Here is a 21,270-nt window from a genome sequence, read left to right as displayed (position 1 = left end):
AAATCCATATCCTACCTTCTCGCCTTTATCCAGGCTGTTTCATATACTTTAGAGTTTTCTCCTCACCTTTGCTTTTTGGACTCCTTAGCCACTTTCATACCTCAGCTCTACTGTAATCCCCCAACCACGGACTTTTCTGGTTCTTTAGTGCTACCCCCTACATTTTTTTGTGTTTATTCGTCTGTGCGCCTGTTTTTTCCCCCAGGGTAAGCTACTTCACGGTAGGTAACGTTTCATTTTTGTCATTTTATCTCGGTCCTATCAGAATACTTGGCAAATTTAGCAGGTATTAAATAAAGGCTTGTTGAGTGACCTGAATTGTGTTTGCGTGTGTCTGTATTCATAAGCTGGAAGCTTGGCGTGTTTTTGCTATGTGTATTGCACCTGTGGGGTGAGCTAAGTAGGAATAGCGTGGGCAGCTTTACGCAGGTAATGGGTAAAGTTGTGTACCTGTGCGCATGCGCAAAAAAATGCTCCTGCATTCACACGGCCACGGCGAGATCCCGAGAGCAGGACTCCTACGCATGCGTAGACACCTACCACATTAGTGACCTCGCCGTTTTGACACCGTCGGGCCGGAAGGCTAGGGGAAAAGCGCTTCCTGTCAACCTTCAGAGAGGAAGAAACGGGGTGGGGCGTCGCAACGGAGACGTCCTACACTTCCGGGTTTCGGGTGACGCACTTCCGCCTTCTCGGGTCCGCGGTTCTGCGACACCTCAGTCTCAGAGTAGTAACCTAGGGGGTCTCCTGCGCTTCCCCGGCGACCCCCGGCCTTCCCGCTTCCAGCCGCCACCATGAACAAGAAGAAGAAGCCGTTCCTGGGAATGCCCGCGCCCCTTGGCTACGTGCCGGGGCTGGGCCGCGGGTGAGCAGGGGCTGCAGCGGAGCCGAGGCCGGGGCCAGAACGGGGAGCGAGGCGGCCCTGGGCCGGGGGAAGCTGCGTCTCTCACTCCCTCCTCTGCTCTCTGGTTGTCTGCGTCCTCGGGGGAGGGTCGGGGAGCTATGGAGGCTGTGTGGGGAGGGCTGGTCGCTAAAACTGACATACACACTCACACTCTATCACACACTTTCTCTCACACACACTCTCTTCCCCCACCCCACAGTTCTCGTTCTTTCTCCTCTCTCTCCTCCCTCCTTTCCTCTCTGTCTCTCTCCTCACTGTTTCTCTCCTGTCTCCCACTCTCTTCGTTCCCTCCGATTTCCCGGCAGGACTTAAGCTTCTGTTCGTTCTTCTTACCCATCTTTTTCCAAACAACTACTGCCTCATAACAATAATCACAGTTCAGTAATAACTAAGCCATGTTCCTATTATGCTTCAGAGTTTGCAAAAGACAACTCTGGCGTGACTGATGCAAGAACACATCACCTACGTTTTACAAGTCAGATAACCTGAGTTTAGGGAGGTTAGGTGACTTGCCACCTTAGGCAGTAAATGTCACTGCAGGCATTTTCGACTTCGGGATTCCTGATTCAGCCCAGGGTTCTTTTTGGGAAACCCTAATGCCTTGCATTCAAGCGCACTTTCTTGATCCTGGGATGGGCAGATTGTAGTATCTCATTCTATCTCTTTTTCTCCCACCTTACCCTTGCTTTCATTTTTCCCGCCTCATTTTTCCCTTTCTCATCCCATCATTTCCTCTGCCTTAACATACATTTATCCAGTTAGGGGAGAAAAACTGAATACAATGTCCTTTCGACAGTAGACCAGAGATTTCATCTTTCTATACAGTTTGTAGCATTTAAGTTTTGTTTTGAGAATATAGCAATGATTAGTTAATCTCCATTGAAATAGTTCTGTGGCATCTTAAAATTACTTTTTTCCCCTTTAAATTTCTGTTTACTTAGAGAAATAAAAGTGTTTAGGTGGATGCTAGGAAAAAAGAGGAAGGAAATGGGTATGAGGATAAGGTAGATGAAATGGAATTTCTCTCCCTCCTTACCTTTACTTGCTTTACTTCATGTCTGTTAAACCCCACCTTCTGCAAGATACCTTTGTTTCTCAGTTCTGAATATTAGTGCTTTCCCTCTCAGATTTTCTCTATTTTGTTCTATGTATGTATAGTTGTTTGCATGTTGTCTCTACTCTTTAGGAGTCCTTGCTCCTTGAGGGCAGGGACTGTTTTTGCCTTTCTTTGTATTCCCAGTGCTCAGCATCCTGTAATATAGTAGGTGCTTAATAAGTACTTTCTGACTTGCTTGAAATCTGTTAAGAAGCACTGTGGCTTTGTCGATAGAGGCTTCACTTGGATTAAAATCCTGCCTCTTATACTTATTAGATGTGTGACCATACCACTCATTTAACCTTTCTGAACCATAGCTTCTTTACACATAAAATGGAAAGAGTAATAGATGTATATACCTCACGGGATTATTTTGGGTCTGAAATGAGACTACGTGTGTAAATCACTTTGCAAACCTTAAATCTCTATATAAGTGTCATATATTGATATTAAACAAACATCTTAAGCATTTGTTAAGAGCGATTATATATCAGTAGCTGAATCCATGCCATTTCCTGCAGAGCTACTGGTTTTACCACCCGATCAGATATTGGGCCTGCTCGAGATGCCAATGACCCAGTGGATGATCGACATGCTCCACCAGGCAAGAGGACTGTAGGGGACCAGATGAAGAAAAACCAGGCTGCAGATGATGATGATGAAGATCTGAATGACACTAACTATGATGAGGTGATAATATATATTGGGCCTTTCATGAACTTTTTTGATAACCCCTACCTAGGAAGAGAGACTCTCTAAACTCCTCCTACTATTATGCCACAGCACCTGTGCTAGAGAATAATCCGGGTGGCTAATTTATTTTTTATGTTTTAGCTATTTATGAGACCGTTAACAAGGTGAGAAAGGGTAAGAATGAAATGAAATGTTTATATAAGTTTTGTACCTCCACAGAAGAGATCATTTAGGTTCAGCCGTACCAGAATAACAAGTAGAAAGCAAGAAAATGTTTGCATTAATGTAGCATGTTGATTTTTAAAAATTATTGTTATGTTTTGTTTTATCTATATTTCCCAATGTGTTCTTCCATTCTGCCCTGAGATGTCCTTTATAATAAATAATAAAAAAGTGGACAAGAAAGTTGAGTAAAACTTATGAACATATCACTGTTTTGGTAGGCCCCTCTGCAAAGAAGGGAGATGAATTCTCATGTCTGTATTTGTTCCTTGAGGCCAAGGACATTTTGTGAGTGATAGTGAACATTCATAAGTTTGGTTGCTGGTATTTATTTTTTGTTATACTTCTGCATTATATTCCTTCTGATTAGTGAAGAGAAATAATTTAGATCCATGATCTCTAGATAGACCCTTCCTTCATCTGATTAGACTGCATTCTATCCATACCATGTCATCTTATGTTCAACTTCTCTCTGGAGTATCTCTCCAATGCCCTGGAGACCTTCCTCTTTTTTGTTGAGTATTTGTTAGGTACCAGTTCACCACTCTAGGAGTCCATCTGTTATTCTTTGTTCTTAAAATTTGACCATTCCACCTTTTTTTCTAGTTGTCTGTCGACCGCATCTTTTACACCACTATTTGAACATAAGTTGTCATTAATAAGATGACCTACTTATACTCTCCATGTGGTTTTTTTTTTAATTACTCTTTGGATTCTCTGCATTTTTGACTTTGATATTGTGGTATTCTGTAATTCATAACTATATAACAACACTTTCTAAGTTAAGGTTTTATTCTTTAAAACATTCTGTAGTATGTACCTTTTCTGGAAGTATGGAAGAGACATTTTTTACCTAGGCTTATGTTGATAAGAGGTGGTTATCCTTTTTTCTGTTGATGTTATTCATGTTAAAGGAATAAATTAATTTAAAAAATATTTCTTTGGCTCTTAGTTTAATGGTTATGCTGGAAGTCTTTTCTCCAGTGGTCCTTATGAAAAAGATGATGAGGAAGCAGATGCTATTTATGCAGCACTAGACAAAAGGATGGACGAAAGAAGAAAAGAAAGGAGGTAAGGGCAACTTTTGCTCCATTCTTTTTAGTTTATTTAATTTCCAAGAACAGCTAGATCTTTAGGCTGTGGTAGTATCCACTTAGATCACAAATCTAGAGCTGAAAGGGACCTCAGGGGTCACCTAGTCCTATATCTTTATTTTTAACAGATGGAGAAATTGAGGCTGAGGGAAGTTAAGTGACATGCCCAAGGTCACACAAGAAGGAGTAGAGATGGTATTTGAATCCAGGTACTCTGAATCCACTGTTCCTTTCATTGCTCTATAAATGCTTGCTGGGGACTTATCAAAAAATCATTATGATCTTGGAGCTTGAATAGAGGAGTCAGAAAGTCTTGAGTTCTGCACCTGGCTGTGCCAAAAATTTACATTTGATATTTTGAACAAGTTAGTATGCGTCAAATTTCAAACCACAGAAGTAAACACAGTATTTGAGATGTGTACAATGAGACTGTCACCTTTCTAATCGTAACACAATGATCTCTCTTGTAAGATGGCATTAGTTTTTTTTGACTGCCCTCCCACAGTGTTGACTTATTGAACTTGTGGCCTAGTAAAACCCCCAGATGTTTTTCAGACAAACTTCTTTATAGCCAAACCATTCATGTCTTATACTGGTCGAGATTTTTTGTTTTTAAAAGTTCTTTAAAGTTGATTAAACTTCTATTTTATTAAATTCAGGCCAGCATTCCTTTTAAAGATCATTTTGGTTTCTGACTTTGTCATCCACTATTAGCTCTACCTCCCAGCTTTGATTCAATTGCAAATTTGATAAGCTTGCCATCTTTGCTTTTGTACAAGTCATCGATAAAAATGTTAAAGCAAGGATTAAAGACGAGACCTCCTTCCACGTTGGCAGTTAACGGTTAATGATTATTCTTTTGTATCTGATCTTTCATTTCTGAATGCATCTAACTATTATGATCTAGCCCAGTACTTCTTAAATTGTGGGCTGTGACTCCATATGGGGTTGAGAAAAATTTGGCAACAGTAAAAGGTTTCTGGACATACAACAACCAAAAATTAATTAAAAATCAAACACGGAATGAATCCGAGGAGTTTCCGGCCATGCTTGCCTGTGTTGCAACTTCACTGCAACCTTGTGTTCACTGAACACAAAGCATGGGCACTTTGCATTGCACATGCCCTCAGGGCACCAATGCCAAGGAAAAGTGCCCAAACTGAAAAGGGGTCTGAGTAGAAACAGTTTAAGAAGCCCTCATCTATTCCCATATCTCTATGTGGAAAACAACAGTAGCATGAGAAACTTTCAAATTTTCTGCAGAAATCTAAATAAACTATGTCTACGATGGTCTCCAGTTAGTCAGAAATGCCAGTCAAACAAGAAAATAAATCTAGTATGACTTGGCAGTTGAGAGGCAGCAAAGCAGAGTGGAAAGAGCACTGGATTTGGAGTCAGAGGCCCTGAATTTAATTGCCATCTCTGATGTTTACAGTTTGTATGACCTTGTTTAAGTCACTTAGACTTCCTGAACTTCATAGTTATCATTAGTAGAATGAGGAGGTTGGACCAGATGGCTCAGGGATCCTTTCCAACTCATGACCTGGATTTGAATGTTAGCACTGCTGCTTACTACCTTTGTAACCTTGGACAAATGGAACAGGTCTCTGGCCCTCAGTTTTCTCATCAGTAAAGTGAGCAGTTTGGAATAGATAGGTGAGCTTTTATTAAGTGTTTATTGTGTCCTATGCACTGTGCTAGGTGCAGGTAGTACAAATATGGTAAAAAAGAAAAACAGCCCTTGCCTTCAAGGATCTTTCATTCTAGTGAAGGAAGACATATAAAAGGGAGCTCAAAAGCCAGGGGTGGAGGGAGCAGGAAGGAGAGAAGGTACCAGTGGGGGCCGAGGTTTAGAGTTGGTCTGGTGAGCCATAAGCTGGTCCAGCTTTGAAGAGAACATGGGTGGCATGGGTGCTTCCTCAAATGCAGGTTCATAGAGGAATTCACCAATTGGAGGAAGAGGCTGTAGGAGTCTAAAAATGGCTGAAAATGGCCTCTAAGGTTCCTTCCAGCTCTACATTTATGATTTTGGGACTTGTATTTTTTTAAATGTTATTGTATTTTTATTGATGTTTTTTGTCTTTGCTTCATATTCATTTCTGAATATATGTGCCACATCTCTTACCTAGTGAGACATCCTTTGTGACAAAGAATAAAAAAGAAGAAAAAAATAGTTCAGCAAAACTAACATGTATTCTGTGTCTGACAGGATATGCCATCTTCCCATTCATAGTCCCCTACTCCTATTCTTAAGTGTTATTGATGTGTTTTGTTTTTATATTACAAACATTAAGAGATTATTTCCACTTAGTGAGAGTCTCTTACAACAAAGCAGCAGTTAAGTAAAACTCTCTGAAAGTTCATGCAACATTTCATATGGGTAGCATCCTCCAATCTATATTAAAAAAAATTAAAAATGATCTTTTCTGTCTCCCACCTCTTAATCCATTGGAAAAAGAAAAGAAAAATTTTTCTTAACAAATATGCGTAATCAAACAAAACAAATTCCCTCAGTAGCTATGTAAAAAAATATGTACATATATGTTTATAAATAAAAGCCTCATTCTACATGGTAAATCCATCATTCTCTTAATGAATAGCATTTTCATCATCAGTCTTCTAGAATCTTGAGTGGTCATTGCATTTATCATAGTTCTTACATCTTTCAAAGTTGTTTATTTTTAGTGTTGTTACATTCTGGTTCTGATAATTTCATTCATCAGTTTATAAAAATCCTCAAAATTGTTCATTTTTGTAATATTGATCTTATGGATTGTTCTACTGGTTCAGCTTCATTCTCCATCCATCAGTATATGAATATATTCATGTAAGTTTTTCTATGTCTTTTTGAAATCATCTGTTTCTTCTTTTCTTATAACACAGTAATATTCCATCATATTTATATGTCATGACATAATCAGCCATTCCTCAATTAACATCCCTTTAGTTTCCAATTTTTTGCCACCACAAAAAGAGCTGTTATTTTTTTTGTGTATAGATTACCTTTTCCTCTTTTTTTGATCTCTTTTGAGTATTTTATAGCAGTGATCTAAGCTGGATCAAAGGACACATAACTTTTTGTTTGTGTGTTGTACCCATTCACAGTTCTTTACCATAACCCTTCCAGCATTTATCATTTTCCTTTTTTTGTCATCCTCGTTACTCTGATGTATGTGAGATATAATTAGTATGATATGGAGCATTTTTTCCTTGTGACTATAGATAGTCTGGTTTCTTCCTTTGAAGAGACCTATCTTTATCTCCTTAAACCATTTATTAACTGGGGAATTGCTCTTTTTCTTATAAATGTTAATCAGTTCCTTATATAACTTGGAAATGAGGTGTTGCAAACATTTTTTCCAGTTAATTGTTTCACTTTTAATCTTAGCTTTATTAGATTTGTTTGGGCAAAACCTTTTTTAAGTTTATGTAACCAAAAGTACCCATTTTGTCTTCTCTGATCCCCTTTATTCCTATTTGGTTATTAACTTTTCTCCTATCCATTGATGTGATAGATATTTTTTCATGTTTCTCTGATTTGTTTTTGGTGGGACCTTTAGTTTCCAGGTCACATTCATTTGGAGTTTATCTTTGTTTAAGATATAGGTATTGGTCTAAATCTAATTTCTTCCATATCGCTGTCCAATTTTTTAGCAGTTTTTGTTAGATATTCCTTATCCCAGTAGCTGTGGCCATTAGAGGCAGCTAGGTGGCACAGTGCATAGAATTCTGGACCTGGAGTCAGGAAGACTTGAATTTAAATACAGCCTCAGATACTTATTAGCTGTGTGACCCTGGGCAACTTACTTAACCTCTAAGTACCTCGGTTTCTGCAGCTGTTAAATGAGGATAATAATGGCACCTACCTTTTGAGTGTTATGAGGATCAGATGAGATAATGTTTGCAAAGTTCTATTTCAATGCCTGGCACATGTTGCTCAGGTGTGTCCAACTCTTTGTGACCCCATTTGGGGTTTTCTTGGCAAAGATAATTAGAGTGGTTTTCTATTTCTTCCTCCAGCTTATTTTACAGATAAGGAAACTGAGGCAAACAGGGTTAAGTGACTTGCCCAGGTTCACAGAGCTAGAGTCTGAGGCCAGATTTGAATTCAGGAAGATAAGTCTTGCTGACTTCAGGCCCCATACTCTATCCACTGTGCCACCTAGCTGACCCTGGCATATGGTAGGTGCGTAATAAATGCTTGTCTTCTTCCTTCCGTTATGTGTATCAAATATTAGGGTATTAGATAATTTGCTTTTGTATGTTGTTTAACAAATCCATTCCATTGATAGATCTGTTTATTAACCCGTACTAAATTCTTTGATTAACCACTATTTCGTAGTATAGATTAAGATCTGCCATGGCTAGGTTCCTTTTGTTTCCATTTCTTCTCATTATTTATCTTGAAATTCTTGATTTTTAAAAGAATTTCTGTATTACGTTTCATAGTTCTATAAAGTAATCTATTGATAGTTTGACTAGTATGGTATTGTATAAGTAAATTAATTTAGGTAGTATTGCATTTTTATTATATTTGTTCACCTTACCTATGAGCAATTAATATTTTCCCAATTATTTGGAGCTGTCTTTATTTCTGTTAACAGGTTTTTTGATTGTATTTATATGGTTCTTTTTGTGTGTATCCTGAAAGGTAGACTCTCAAGTATTTTATACATTCAGTGGTAGTTTTATGAAGTTTCTCTTTCTCTTCCTTCCTGCTGGGTTTTATTGGTATTTTAAAGAAATGCTGATGATTTGTGTGGGTTTATTTTACGTCCTGCAAGTTTGCATAAGTTATTGTTTTCTATTTCTATAGAAATAGAAAAGAATAGACAGCTGTCTCAGCTGTGCATGGCACCTTTACAAAAATTAGTTATGTCTTAGAACATGAGGATAGGAACTTCACAAAAGATGCAGAAAAATTATATATATATCCTTTACTGACCACAATAAAATAAAAATTCTATTAAATAAAGGGCCACAGAAAAAAATAATAAAAATCTACTGGATACTAAATATCTTAATCTTAAAGAATTGTTGGATTAAAGAACAAATCACAGAAATGATGGATAACTTCATTAAAGATAATGACAACAATAAGATAACATTCCATATTTTTTGGGATGTAGAAAAAGCAGTCCTTGAGGGAAAATTTATGTTTCTAAATATTTTTATTAACAAAAAGGGAATGAACAGATCAATGAGTTGGGAATGCAACTAAAAATACCAGAAAGCCAACAAATTAAAAAACCCCAGTTAAACTCCAAACTTTCTAGAAAGCTTGAAAATTAAAGAAGAAATTAACAAAATTGAAAACAAAAAAAAAACCCTTTTTAGTAATAAAGTAGGAGCTGTTTTTTTCATCCCAATAAATTAGACAAATCTTTAGCCATTTTGATTAAAAAGAAAAAACCAGATTATAGGTGTCAAAAATGAAAAATGAGAATTCACAGCAAATATTGAAGAAATAAAGGACATGAGTAGAAACTGTTTTACCCAAGTATATGCCAACAAAACCAACAACTTAAATGAAAAAAAAAAAGAATATTTACAAAAGTATAACATTCCCAAATTAATAGAACAAGAAATAGGGTATTTAATTCGGTTTCAGAGGAAGAGACTGCAAAAGCCAAAAGCGAACTTTCAAAGGAAAAAATCTCCAGCACCAGATGGATTCACAAATGAATTCTATTAAATATTCAAAGAAAAATTAATTCCAGTATTACATAATTTTTGGGTAAAAATAGGAAAAGAAGAGATCTCACCATTTCCCTAATATGACACAGATATGGTCTTAATAAATAAACCACAGAGAATGAAAAAAGAAAGAAAATTGTAGACTAATATCCCTAATGAACATAGATCTAAAAAATTTAATATAAAACATTAACAAAGAAGCTAAAACAACTTAATACAAAGATTATATATTGTGATTAGGGTTGAATTAATATTATGAAAACTGTAAGCTTCAACATACTTAGAAGAAAATCAACAAAAATCATATGATTTTTCATATCACTATATCAATAGATGTGGAAAGAGCTTTTGACAATATAACACCCATTTTTGTTAAAAACATTAGAAAACACAAGAGTAAATTGGGCCTTTCCTTCATATGGTAAATAGCATATATCTAAAATCCAAGAGCTGCCATTATTTGCAACAGAGGTAAGCTGGAATCCTTTCCAATAAATTCAAGGATGAAGAAAGAATGCCCATTGTCAGCACTTCATTTTGTCATAGTGCTAGAAATGCTGGCTATAGCAATAAAAGAAGAGAAAGAAGTTGAAGGGATAGAGATAAAGAAGTAACAAAGTTATCACTTCTTGCAGATGATACACTTAAAGAACCCTAAGGAGTCCACTAAAAATTAAACAATCAATAACCTTAGAAGATGTGTAGGATATAAAATAAATCCCCAGTCCTTCAGTGAAGGGAAGGGGGTGAAGGGCCAGGCTTGGTCATGATAATTATACAGTGATCAGTTCTTCATTTTGTTCCGTGACTTATTTTCATGATGCCGTGCTCTTTGTGGTCACCTCTTCCTTTTCTAGATATTTATCAACCATAACTATAATCATTTATAATTTTCCTATGAATCAAAGTCAATCTCATTGGCCTCTCCCATTTTTTGAAAATTGGAATGCCATTTGTCTTCCTCTGATTCAGTAGCCCAGTGTTTTGAGAGATCAATTAAAGTGGCTCAATAATCTCGACTATCAGTTTTTTAAAATACTCTTTGATGTAGTTCATCTGGTCCTGGTGATTTGAATTTATTTAGAGCATCTGATTGCTCTCTTTCTATCTTTCTACTTCTTATGGGTTTGAACTTCCTATTAGCCATTTTTGTTCTGTCCTTTCTGTCCCAAGATCATTCTTATTGGAAGAGAAAATAAGCACAATAAAAGTTGAGCAAAATAACTTTTTATTTTCCCACCCTCCTTGAGCAATGGTCCTTTTATCTTCATCTTTTCCCCAGTACTTAAAAAAATTCCTTCATTTTTATTGTTTTTAACATTTTTCACCAGCCTTAGCTCATTCTGAATTTTGATTGCCCTGCTGATTTTTTTTTTTACAGGACTGCCCCCTGCTTTTGTATTTATGCTTTATTATTAGTCCACTTGTCCATCTTCTGTATGTCTTTAAAAAAAAATCTAAGTGAAAGAATTTCCCATGTATCCAGATTGGTCTTTTTAGCCAATCCTGTCTTTTCTTCTTAATGTTCTTATCTTTATGTTTTCAGGGTTTTATTCTTAAGCATTTTCATTTCTCCTGGTCTTACTTGTCCTGTAGAATTTCAGTCCATGAGATCCTACCTTTCCCTTCTCTGAACTTTTTAAAAGTTATTCTTCCAGAATCTGGAGTGCATGTCAAACTATACTCAGTTTGCTTCTAGCTTTGTGACTCTAGGTAGGTCGCTTAACCCTGTTTGCTTCAGTTTTCTTATCTTTAAAATGAGCTGGAGAAGGAAATGGCAAACTACTCCAATATTTTTGCCAAGAAAACCCAAAGTGGGGTCACAGAGAGTTGAGCATCACTGAAATGACTGAACAACCAAAAAATTATACATATTTGTGTTTAAATGATAGTAATTCATATTTTAATAGTTCCTTAGGGTTTACAAAGTACTTTATATGCATTTTTTGTTTGATCCTCTTAACTCATTGAAGTTGGCAGTATTATTATCCCCATTCAACAAATGGGAAACTAAGTCTCCGAGAGGCTAGCCTGGGGTCATATAAACTAGAACGTTTCTCAGATGGACTTCCAATTCAGGTCTTTCTGATTACAGTTCAATGCTCTGTTCACCATACCATAATGCCTCCCTAGAGGCCTTTAGGTATGTAGACATCTGAGGGCCATGGGTTTTATTGTTGACTCCTTGCTTGGATTTTTTGTTTCTTCTCAGTTTTTGGATGTGCTTGTGCTATGTTGTAGCTTCTCTCTGGCATCTGCTTTGGTGGATATAAATTAACATATTTCTCCTTCCTTTTTTTTTTTTTTTTTGCAGGGGCGAGGGCAGGGCAATTGGGGTTAAGTGACTTGCCCAAGGTCACACAGCTAGTAAGTGTGTCTAGTGTCTGAGGCTGGATTTGAACTGAGGTCTTCCTGACTTCAGGGCTGGTGCTCCACTCATTGCACCACCTAGCCACCCCAATCTCCTTCCCTTTTTAAAAGTCCTTTTAAAAAATTTCATTGTAGGACTTTGGGCAAATGCATTCTTACTGACTTTTATTTTATGTCCTCCATCTCTGGCCAAGAGCTTGTCATTCTTATATTGTACAATGTCGTCTAGAAATCCAAATCTCATTTTCAAATCCAAACCTGCCTTTCTTTTCTGAAGCCTTTGTCATCTTCAGGTTTCTTGCCCAAGTTTATAATTCTAGTCCTTTGAAGCCAAACAGAATAAGTCTAATTAAAACCCTTCAAATATTTGAAGACTACAGTTAGTCACTGTTTTACTCCCCACCTCCTCCCAGATAAGTATTAATTTTTTTTTCTCTTGGTTCATCTTTCATTAACTCTTAGAGTTCTGGCTAAATCAAATTTTTTTTTTTGGAAACTACTTGTTTTTATTTGAAGTTATTTTCTTCCGTATTTACCTCTTGGATCTCTCTTAATCCATAGTAATTCTTCATTGGATTGATAATTTTCTTCTGTTTACTTGTATTTTCTTTTCTGATTTTTCAACTTTTATTTAAGAAAAAAAAATTCCCCACCAGGATCCTCCCCCTCCTCTAATGCCACAGTGCCTTCCTTAGTTCCAGGCAAGACTGTGCCAACAAAACCCAAAAGAAAATAGGAAAGAAAGGGTGAGAAAGGGTTTCTTTCCCTTTGTAAACACAACAGTTTATGAAAATGCAGCAGCTTCCAGGATCTGTCCCAACACTGGTCCCCAATGTAAGGTCCCACCTTTCAAGCAGGAATGAGGGAATTTGATGAATGAGAAGAAGGCCAAGGGGAAACCCCCCAGCCCACAAGGCAGGAAAGCATCCCAAAGTTTCAGTCTTCAGCATCATCAAACTGCCCCATCTCAAACACCATTTTGAAATAGTGGGGAGTCAGGGGGGCAGGGTGGTGCCACCCCGGGTCATGGATCGTTGTCTCCTTGCTGGACCTGAGGCACACAGAGACAAAATTCTTGAATGCCAACATCATGGATGTCTTCAGCACTGGACAGCACTTCAGCACTTGGTCAGCAATTGGCTCATCGTCTCAATTGTCCTTAATAGGAGGCTTGGCCTTCTGCTCTGTAGGGATGCTGTTCTCCATCCCATCTTCTAGGTCCTGGTTCAGGTCTTCCTCAGAGTCCCCACAATCCTTCATCTCATCCTCTCCAGGATGGTCACTCTCACTTTGGGTGAGCACATTCTGGGCCCCACTGGCTACTTTAGGTCTCCATCTCATTACTCCATGCTCATCTCCCTCCTTCTTTTGATAGAAGTGGTCAGACATAGCCGAGCTGACCTCCTCTGGGCTGGGCAGCTCCTCCTGTGGCTCCAGCTTAGGTAGCTACGCATCTCTCCACCCTGGCAGCAGCTCTTCCTCCAGGGCTGCTGCCCCCTCAAAGCCCCCAGCTCCACAGCCTGAAGCTCCATGCCCTCCAGTCCCTGAAGCACCATAGTCACAGCTCCCATGTGATGACCTTCCCATACTCTGTTTACTTGTATTTTTAACCTCAGTTTTTGGATTGGGACTTTATGCTAGATCCTGGCCACTTTGGTCTAGATGTGGCTGCTGATGTGCCTACAGTTCTGGATGGGATGACTATTTCCAGCTCCCATTCCTTCTTCAGCCCTGGCCTGGGATAGTTGATTTGGGGCTGAGATAAGGTTCTGCTCTCTGCTTTAGTCTCTTCATGGCTCACCTTGGGTAGTAGTCTTGACTCTCACTTCCTTATCCTTGTACAGTCTTTCTGGGCGTTGGCTTTGTCTTCTGCTGAGGACCTGATAGGCCTCTACAAGATGACTTCAAGGGTGCCTCTGCTTCAGTTCTATCTCCTTAATTCCCCCAGCATAACCACCAAATAAGGGGGATAATGCCATTTGCCTGGAAGCTTTCTTCTCTCCTCTAGTTCATCCCGCTGTTCCAATAAGACTCAGTTCTCTGAATCCATGTGCTTCCACTTCTCTGTTTTCCTAAACAATTGCTACTTTTCTTGTTTCCCTGCATGGTCCCTACTTGGGAACTGGCTGGCTTTAGTTCGTTTGGATGCCTCTTAAGTTGTCTCACTCTCCTTATACAGTGACTTACTTAGAATTGGCTTTTCCCCATGTATTGGTTCTAACGGCCAGGGCTGAGATTTTGACAACTTTAGACCCTCTTCACTGGAGGTTAGGTTGGATATAGGAACCTTTGGCTTATGCCTGTAAAGAGTACTCAGGCTGCTGACTGCCTTTTTGCGCAGTGCTGGTTTGGATTGAAGGAGCTTACTAGTGTTTGTCTTTTGTTTTATTGATCACTGCTTCATCTGAATCTCTTAAATTTTTGCTGGAAATTTTTTTGGGGGAGTTAGGCTTTTCACCTTGTCATCTTTTTCTATTAGTTGCTTCTTTTCTCTAGGTTAAACATTCCATTTCCATCAGCCGGTCCTTTCATGAGGCACGTTTTGATACCCCTCAGTCAACTAGTATTTATTAAATGTCTGCTCTGTGCTACATACTGTGCCAGATGCTGAGGATGTAAGTACAAAGAATGAAACAGTCCCTATTCACAAAGAGCTTGTAGTCTAATGGGGGAGTCAAGCACATATAAAAATATATATAGCCAAAATGTAAAAGTGAATACATATATATACATATACATATATGTGTACATGCACACAGAGTATTTAAATACAAAGTAGTTTGGGATGAAGGCATTAGCAGTTGAGAGAATTTGGAAATGCTTTATGCATAAGATTGTGTTTCATTTATATCTTGAAGAGAGGGACTCTGAAGTGAAGGTAAGGAGAGAGTGCAACACTATCTCTGGTTGTTTGTTTGCTGGATTCATTTTAGCTTGTCAGTTTCCTTTTTGAAAATGTAGTGTCCAAAATTCTAGGTATTCGTCTGAAATGAAGAGAATACAATGTAATACTGTCACCTCCCTCATTCTTGGTGACATATTTGTATTAATGTAGTCTAAGATTGAATAAGGGATTTTTTTTGGCTGCTGTGTTAACACTGAGCCTGCCGTCCACTAAAACTGTCAAGTCTTTTTCATGTGAACTGCTTTTTAGTCATGAACTACTTCTGAGTATTCCATCCTGTATTTTATACAGTTGATTTTTTTTCAGTTCAAGTGTTGGTTTTTGTCATTAACTTTTGTCTCATCAGAAATTGCCCATCCTTCTAACCTTTTGTCAAGATGATTCTTTTATCTAGTGTGTCAGCTGTTCCTCCTATATTTGTGATCTGAAGATTTGAAAAACATGCTATCTATTACTTCATTGAAGATATTGATGAAATTGTTCAGCAGTACAGGGCTTGACAACATCTTGGAGAAAGAAGGCAAAGTTATTGAGGGAAAAAAATTGACTTGGGAATGTAAAGTAAGAATTTTTCATTGTACAGTTTTTCAGAATGAAAATTAACTCTCTATCCACTTGTGGCTGCTTTTTAGCGTAATCAAACTCCCTTTTCTCCCCTGGACCAGAACTTTGATTTCATTGGTATTTAATTTAGTAAGTAAAGAAACTCCATTAATTATGATCTTAGTGGCCTTGGTGTACTGAGAAGTTAAGTGACTTGCCCAAAGTCACATAGCCATCTTTAAGCTTTTTAAAAACTTTGTTCATATTAGGGTCTCATGTTTAACTTTTTGGGTTAATGTCACTTTTTTTTCTTTTCTCTTATTCTTAAAGGCAATGTGTAAGTTTCACTGTGTCCTGAGTGAAGTTCTGCTGCTGGGAAAAGCATATTACACAAGAACACTTAATTACTTAGGAAAAATAAAAGACTAGGTAGATAATAAATTTTGAGAAATGGGCCAGTTCAACTATGATGCACATTTAGCATGATTTGAGAAGCAGTGCAGTTTGCCACCTTGGGGAGGGGAAGGTGTTGAGTAAAAAAGGTTGGAGGTGGACAGCATTTAGTTCTTCCTGAACTACATCTTCATGGTATCATTTAATTGTTTGAAGTATTATGAATTCCTAGAACATCAGCTACATCTATCTTTAGTTGTTAACATGAAAACATCTTCCAAAAACTTGTGCGTGTTTGTGATAGTTTCTTTTTTAAACATAATGTAAACAAGTATAACAAACATTTGTGGATCCAATAAACTTTTTGATTTTCTTTGCGAATGGAAAAAGGCAGGAGTACAGATAATGTAAAAATTTATGTGCTAACATCCTAGGATTCTAGTAGGCAGGTTTCTAAGATTCTCCTGTGTTGATTTTTGCATTATTTGTAATACTGCATCACTTCATTAGCAAAAATAGTTAAATAATTGCATCTGTGAATGAATAATGTTTGTTACCTTAAAATATTGATCATTTGGATTAGATGCAGAGCCTAAGAAATTGTTCCTGTGTGGACAGGTATTTGAAAAGTGTTGTAAAGCTCCGATACCCTTACAGAATGGAGACCTAATATTTTTGTAAATGTTTCTTTTTCTAGGGAACAGAGGGAGAAAGAAGAAATTGAAAAATACCGTATGGAACGTCCCAAAATTCAGCAGCAATTTTCAGATCTGAAAGTAAGCAAACTATTTAGCAAGCCAATTCTAGTGCTTTTAAGACAGCACTCAAAAGAACCATTCTGTTTTATATTGATTTTGGCACAGAACTAGTGTGACTACAATTTATTGTTTAATTTATTCACAATAATGAGTAGGTTTCCTGCTTTAAATAAAAGAAAGCTGTGTGAACAGAATGCAAATTAAGACATATTTAGTTCACTTTATTTTTCTTAGTTTTTTTTTGCAACATGGCTAACAGAAATATGTTTTGTGTGACTTCATATTTATAATTGATATACTGTTGGCCTTCTCAATGAGTGGGGGAGGGCTTGGAGGGAGTGAGAAAATTTGGAACTCAAAATTTTAAAAAATGAATGTTAAAGCAAAACCACAAAAATAAATAAGTGAGTGCTTGCTGATGGATAACTGAAAAGAAATCTGTAGCCAGATATGACCAAAAAAGGAATTCAAACCCTAGCCTAAACTCTTTCTGTTAAGGGCATGCATTTGCATGCTCTAGATTTTTTTTTCCAGAGGCATTACATAATTTTTTTATTTAATATTTTTAGTTTTCAGCATTGATTTCCACAAGATTTTGAATTACAAATTTTCTCCCCATTTCTACCCTCCCCCCCACTCCAAGGTGGCATATATTCTGATTGCCCCATTCCCTAGTCAGCCCTCCCTTCTGTCACCCCACTCTTCCCCCCCCCCATCCCCTTTTCCCTTACTTTCTCATAGGGCAAGATAGATTTCTATGCCCCATTGCCTGTATATATGCTCTAGATTTTAGTTTATGAATGCGGACTTTTATAGCTTAAGTGTAGATTAACTCCACTAAATTCCTCTATCATAGTGTGCCTCTTACATCAGTTCTTAGATGCTATGTCAATGAAGGACAGGCTGGGGAAGTCCTGCCAAGATGGAAAGGCTTCCAATGTAGACCTGTAACGGACCATATATATCTGTTGCAGACTAGCTAAATTAAATGACCAAACTGGCCACAAGATTGATGGATTTTTTTCAACTTTTGAAGATTGTGTAGGAGAAGTTGTGATCTGCATTGGTAGAAAGAGTGTACCTGCCCTAATAAAACCAGAAATGCTTGAAAAATTGAAGTATGGACTTAAATGGCTGATTTTTTTTTTCCCAGAGAAAGTTGGCAGAAGTTACAGAAGAAGAGTGGCTGAGTATTCCTGAAGTTGGTGATGCTAGAAATAAACGCCAGCGGAATCCACGATATGAGAAACTTACCCCTGTTCCCGACAGTTTCTTTGCTAAACATTTACAGACTGGAGAGAACCACACTTCAGTGGATCCCCGACAAACAGTAAGACTCCATATGAATAAAAAACTGTTCATTTTCCAGATCTAACAAAGCAATGTGAGGTGTTTATGATGAAGTCTTGGGAAAATCATAAGTTAATAATTCTGGGGATAAGGAAATACAGTGGTTATATAAACTACATGACTGCTCATGACTTAACCTGAAAGACTTCACAAAGTAAGGTATTTCTTCAACTCATAAATTTGCTTTTCATTCTTTTTCTTTTAGCAATTTGGAGGTCTTAATACACCCTACCCAGGAGGATTAAATACTCCATATCCAGGTGGAATGACACCTGGGCTAATGACACCTGGAACAGGTGAATTGGACATGAGGAAGATTGGCCAAGCCAGGAACACCTTGATGGATATGCGATTGAGCCAGGTATAATATTAGAATATAGTGTATCCCAGAGAACACGTGTTTTTAACATCAATGGTATCCCCCTCCCCGTGTTGATGACAATTTTTATCATTAATTGTTCTATGAGCTGAAGTTGTACACTCTTTTTCTTCAGATTTTCACAGCAAATCACCGGGGTTTGGAATTTTTTCCCCCCAGGAATCCATTAGGTAGAGCTTTTGGTTGTGACCAAAATGACTTTCAGTTTTATTTGTGTCAAATTTACATTTGCAGGTGTCTGATTCTGTGAGTGGGCAGACTGTGGTGGATCCCAAGGGTTATCTCACAGATTTGAATTCTATGATTCCTACACATGGAGGAGATATCAAGTAGGTATTTTAGGGGAATACTTTGTCTGAGATGATATGTTAAATTACTTTAATTGTAAGTATTTCACTCATTTTGTGATAATATCAAGTCACCATGCAGAACACTCTGATGCCTTCTAGCTTTTTGTTTTCTTTTAAATATTTGCATAGAGGCAGCATGAAAGGGAACCGATCTCAAAGCCAGGAAAACTTGGGTTCAAGTTCTGCCTTTGATTTACTGGTGTGTGATCTTGGCAAGTCACTTAACCTCTTAATGTTCTAGGTCAGAGGTATCAAAATCAAGTAGAAACACATCCTTGGGTGGGAAGGGTGCACATATTAACTTAACCACAAATTAACATGTATTGTATTTTTATTTTTTTAAAACATTTTCTAATTACATTTTAATCTGATTTGGGCTGAGTTTGCCACTTTTGCTTTAGGTACCCCTCTTAAGACTATGAGTTGCTGACAAGATGCCAAACTGCATTGATAAGGGGGAGTTTCCTCACTTGGGAATTCCCTGCAACTATTGAAATGACATATGTATTTCCCATCCCTAAATATTTGCATCCTCATGTATGTCCCAAACTTACTTGGTTGTATTATGGTACTGCATTCACAGTCTTTTTTTGAAGAGCCAGCAAATAATTTAGATTCTTTGATATACTAGACTGTATATATCTTAATGCTTTTTATTGAGGTGGAAGGATCCTTTGTAATTTGTATGGACCTGGGTTGCTACTTTATGCATTTATGATATTGTTTATGACAACATGAAAAGTTTAGCAGTGTGAATTTTCCCATTTTCTTAGTGACATTAAAAAGGCCCGTTTACTTCTAAAATCTGTGAGAGAGACAAATCCCCATCATCCTCCAGCATGGATTGCTTCAGCCCGCTTGGAAGAAGTCACTGGAAAACTACAAGTAGCTAGAAACCTCATTATGAAAGGGACAGAAATGTGTCCAAAGGTAAGACATTTGGGGGCACCTTTTTTCCTCTCTTATTTGATAATTTTAAATTTGTTGAAAACAGTGACTTGTCTTCAGTGGAATTTGTGATTGTAAGAATTTGTTATGTTCTAGCATCTAAGGAGAGAGAGAGATACTCAAATTAGGACAATGACTTTTAGATATTAAAATCCATCTCAAATAGGCGAGAGCAGAAAAGGTTTTTTTCTATCTGGACTGAAGGTTGAATTGTGGCTTTTGTTTCCTTTTCATCTTAGTAGATAGTAAAAGATTTACTTTGGGATCTAGTGAACTTAAGAATAATTTAGCACTGGAATTAGGAAAAAAAGTAATCCCACTGCCCCAGCCCTCCCCTATTGTCTTATATAAAAGTAATTATATGCAATAGTTCAGCATCTTAAGAAAGTGTTGCCTACACATTTTCTGGAAGGAATTAAAAGGCAGAAATAGAATACTGAAAACCTTTATTGTGATTTTTTTTTTAAACAATAAAATCCCATTATGATGGCATCTTTTTATTCAGTGGATTCAGTAAAGGTCACATTATATCACCAGGTTCAGAGCATTATCTAGACCAATGATTTTTAATCATCCATATGTGTCTATAGATTTATAAATTATGTATGTGTGCTAATATATGAGTAATTATGTGTGTTGTAAAATTTATACACAAATATAAATTTAAGAAGGATGAGACACAGATAGGTAAGCATTTAAGTGATTACTCTGTGCCAGGCATTGTGCTAAGTGCGGGGGATACAATTATAAGCAAGTAAGACAATCCCTGCCTTGAAGGAGCTTACATTTTAATGGGGAAAGAAAACACATAAAATGGTGCTAGAAAGCTGGCTGGGTTAGGGGGAGGTGGGTGGGGAATGTTACAGGAGGGATAAGGAGAGAGGAGGGTACTCATAGCATAGTGAGAGATTGCTGAGAAATGGCCTGGAGGCTTGGGCCCTTGCAAGCTACAATGAAATTATGTTTGATTCTTGAGGTTGTGAAACCTCACAAGAGTTTATTAAGTAAGTAGGGGAGTGATAGAGTTAGACCAGTGCTTTGGGAAAATCACTTTGGCAGCTGGGTGGAGGACGGATTGGAGTAGGCAGAGACTTGAGGCAGGGAGACCAAATAGAAGACTATCAAAGGAGTCTACGTAAGAGGTGGTGAGGGCCTGAACTAGGAGTGAGTGGAGAAAAAGCGACATGGGAAAGATGTAGAGGTAGAACCAACAAGATTTGGCATCTGATTGATTGGATACATGGATGTGTAGTGAGAGTGAAGGCACAGATGACAATGTTATAAAAACCTGGGTGATTGGAAGAATGGTACTGCCCTTGGTGGGGAAGTTTGGAAGAGGATTAGGTTGGAGGGTAAAGATAATGTGATGAGATCTATGAATCAGATCACAAATCTATCTGTGCTTGCTCAACAAACAGTATGACTCACACTTTCCATTCCCAAATGAAAAGGGGGAAGGCCAAACTCTTGTCAGAATTACTCCCAAGTACGGAGCTCATCCTCTAGGGGCACCTGCTATAGCCACAGGATGATCTGGGGGGCAGGAATAGGCATGGGTTTTTCCCACT

The 21,270-nt window shown here is 37.7% G+C and overlaps 1 protein-coding gene across 1 annotated transcript in view; it reads left to right on the top strand.

Annotated features, from left to right (window-relative positions):
• The first annotated feature begins 651 nt into the window (after positions 1 to 651).
• Positions 652 to 21,270, top strand: part of PRPF6 (pre-mRNA processing factor 6) — an 80,674-nt gene continuing 60,055 nt past the window's right edge. Inside the window, exons 1-8 of the mRNA XM_036751183.1 lie at positions 652 to 865; positions 2,522 to 2,690; positions 3,868 to 3,986; positions 16,615 to 16,693; positions 17,829 to 18,005; positions 18,231 to 18,386; positions 18,639 to 18,733; positions 19,528 to 19,684. Coding sequence (XP_036607078.1) covers positions 795 to 865; positions 2,522 to 2,690; positions 3,868 to 3,986; positions 16,615 to 16,693; positions 17,829 to 18,005; positions 18,231 to 18,386; positions 18,639 to 18,733; positions 19,528 to 19,684 — 1,023 coding nt within the window. The 5' untranslated portion in view covers positions 652 to 794. The remainder of the gene's footprint in view (positions 866 to 2,521; positions 2,691 to 3,867; positions 3,987 to 16,614; positions 16,694 to 17,828; positions 18,006 to 18,230; positions 18,387 to 18,638; positions 18,734 to 19,527; positions 19,685 to 21,270) is intronic.

The sequence above is a fragment of the Trichosurus vulpecula genome, chromosome 3 (assembly GCF_011100635.1).
Source record: "Trichosurus vulpecula isolate mTriVul1 chromosome 3, mTriVul1.pri, whole genome shotgun sequence".
In the NCBI taxonomy this organism is placed as follows: domain Eukaryota; kingdom Metazoa; phylum Chordata; class Mammalia; order Diprotodontia; family Phalangeridae; genus Trichosurus; species Trichosurus vulpecula.
This window is presented reverse-complemented; position numbering and strand designations above follow the sequence as displayed.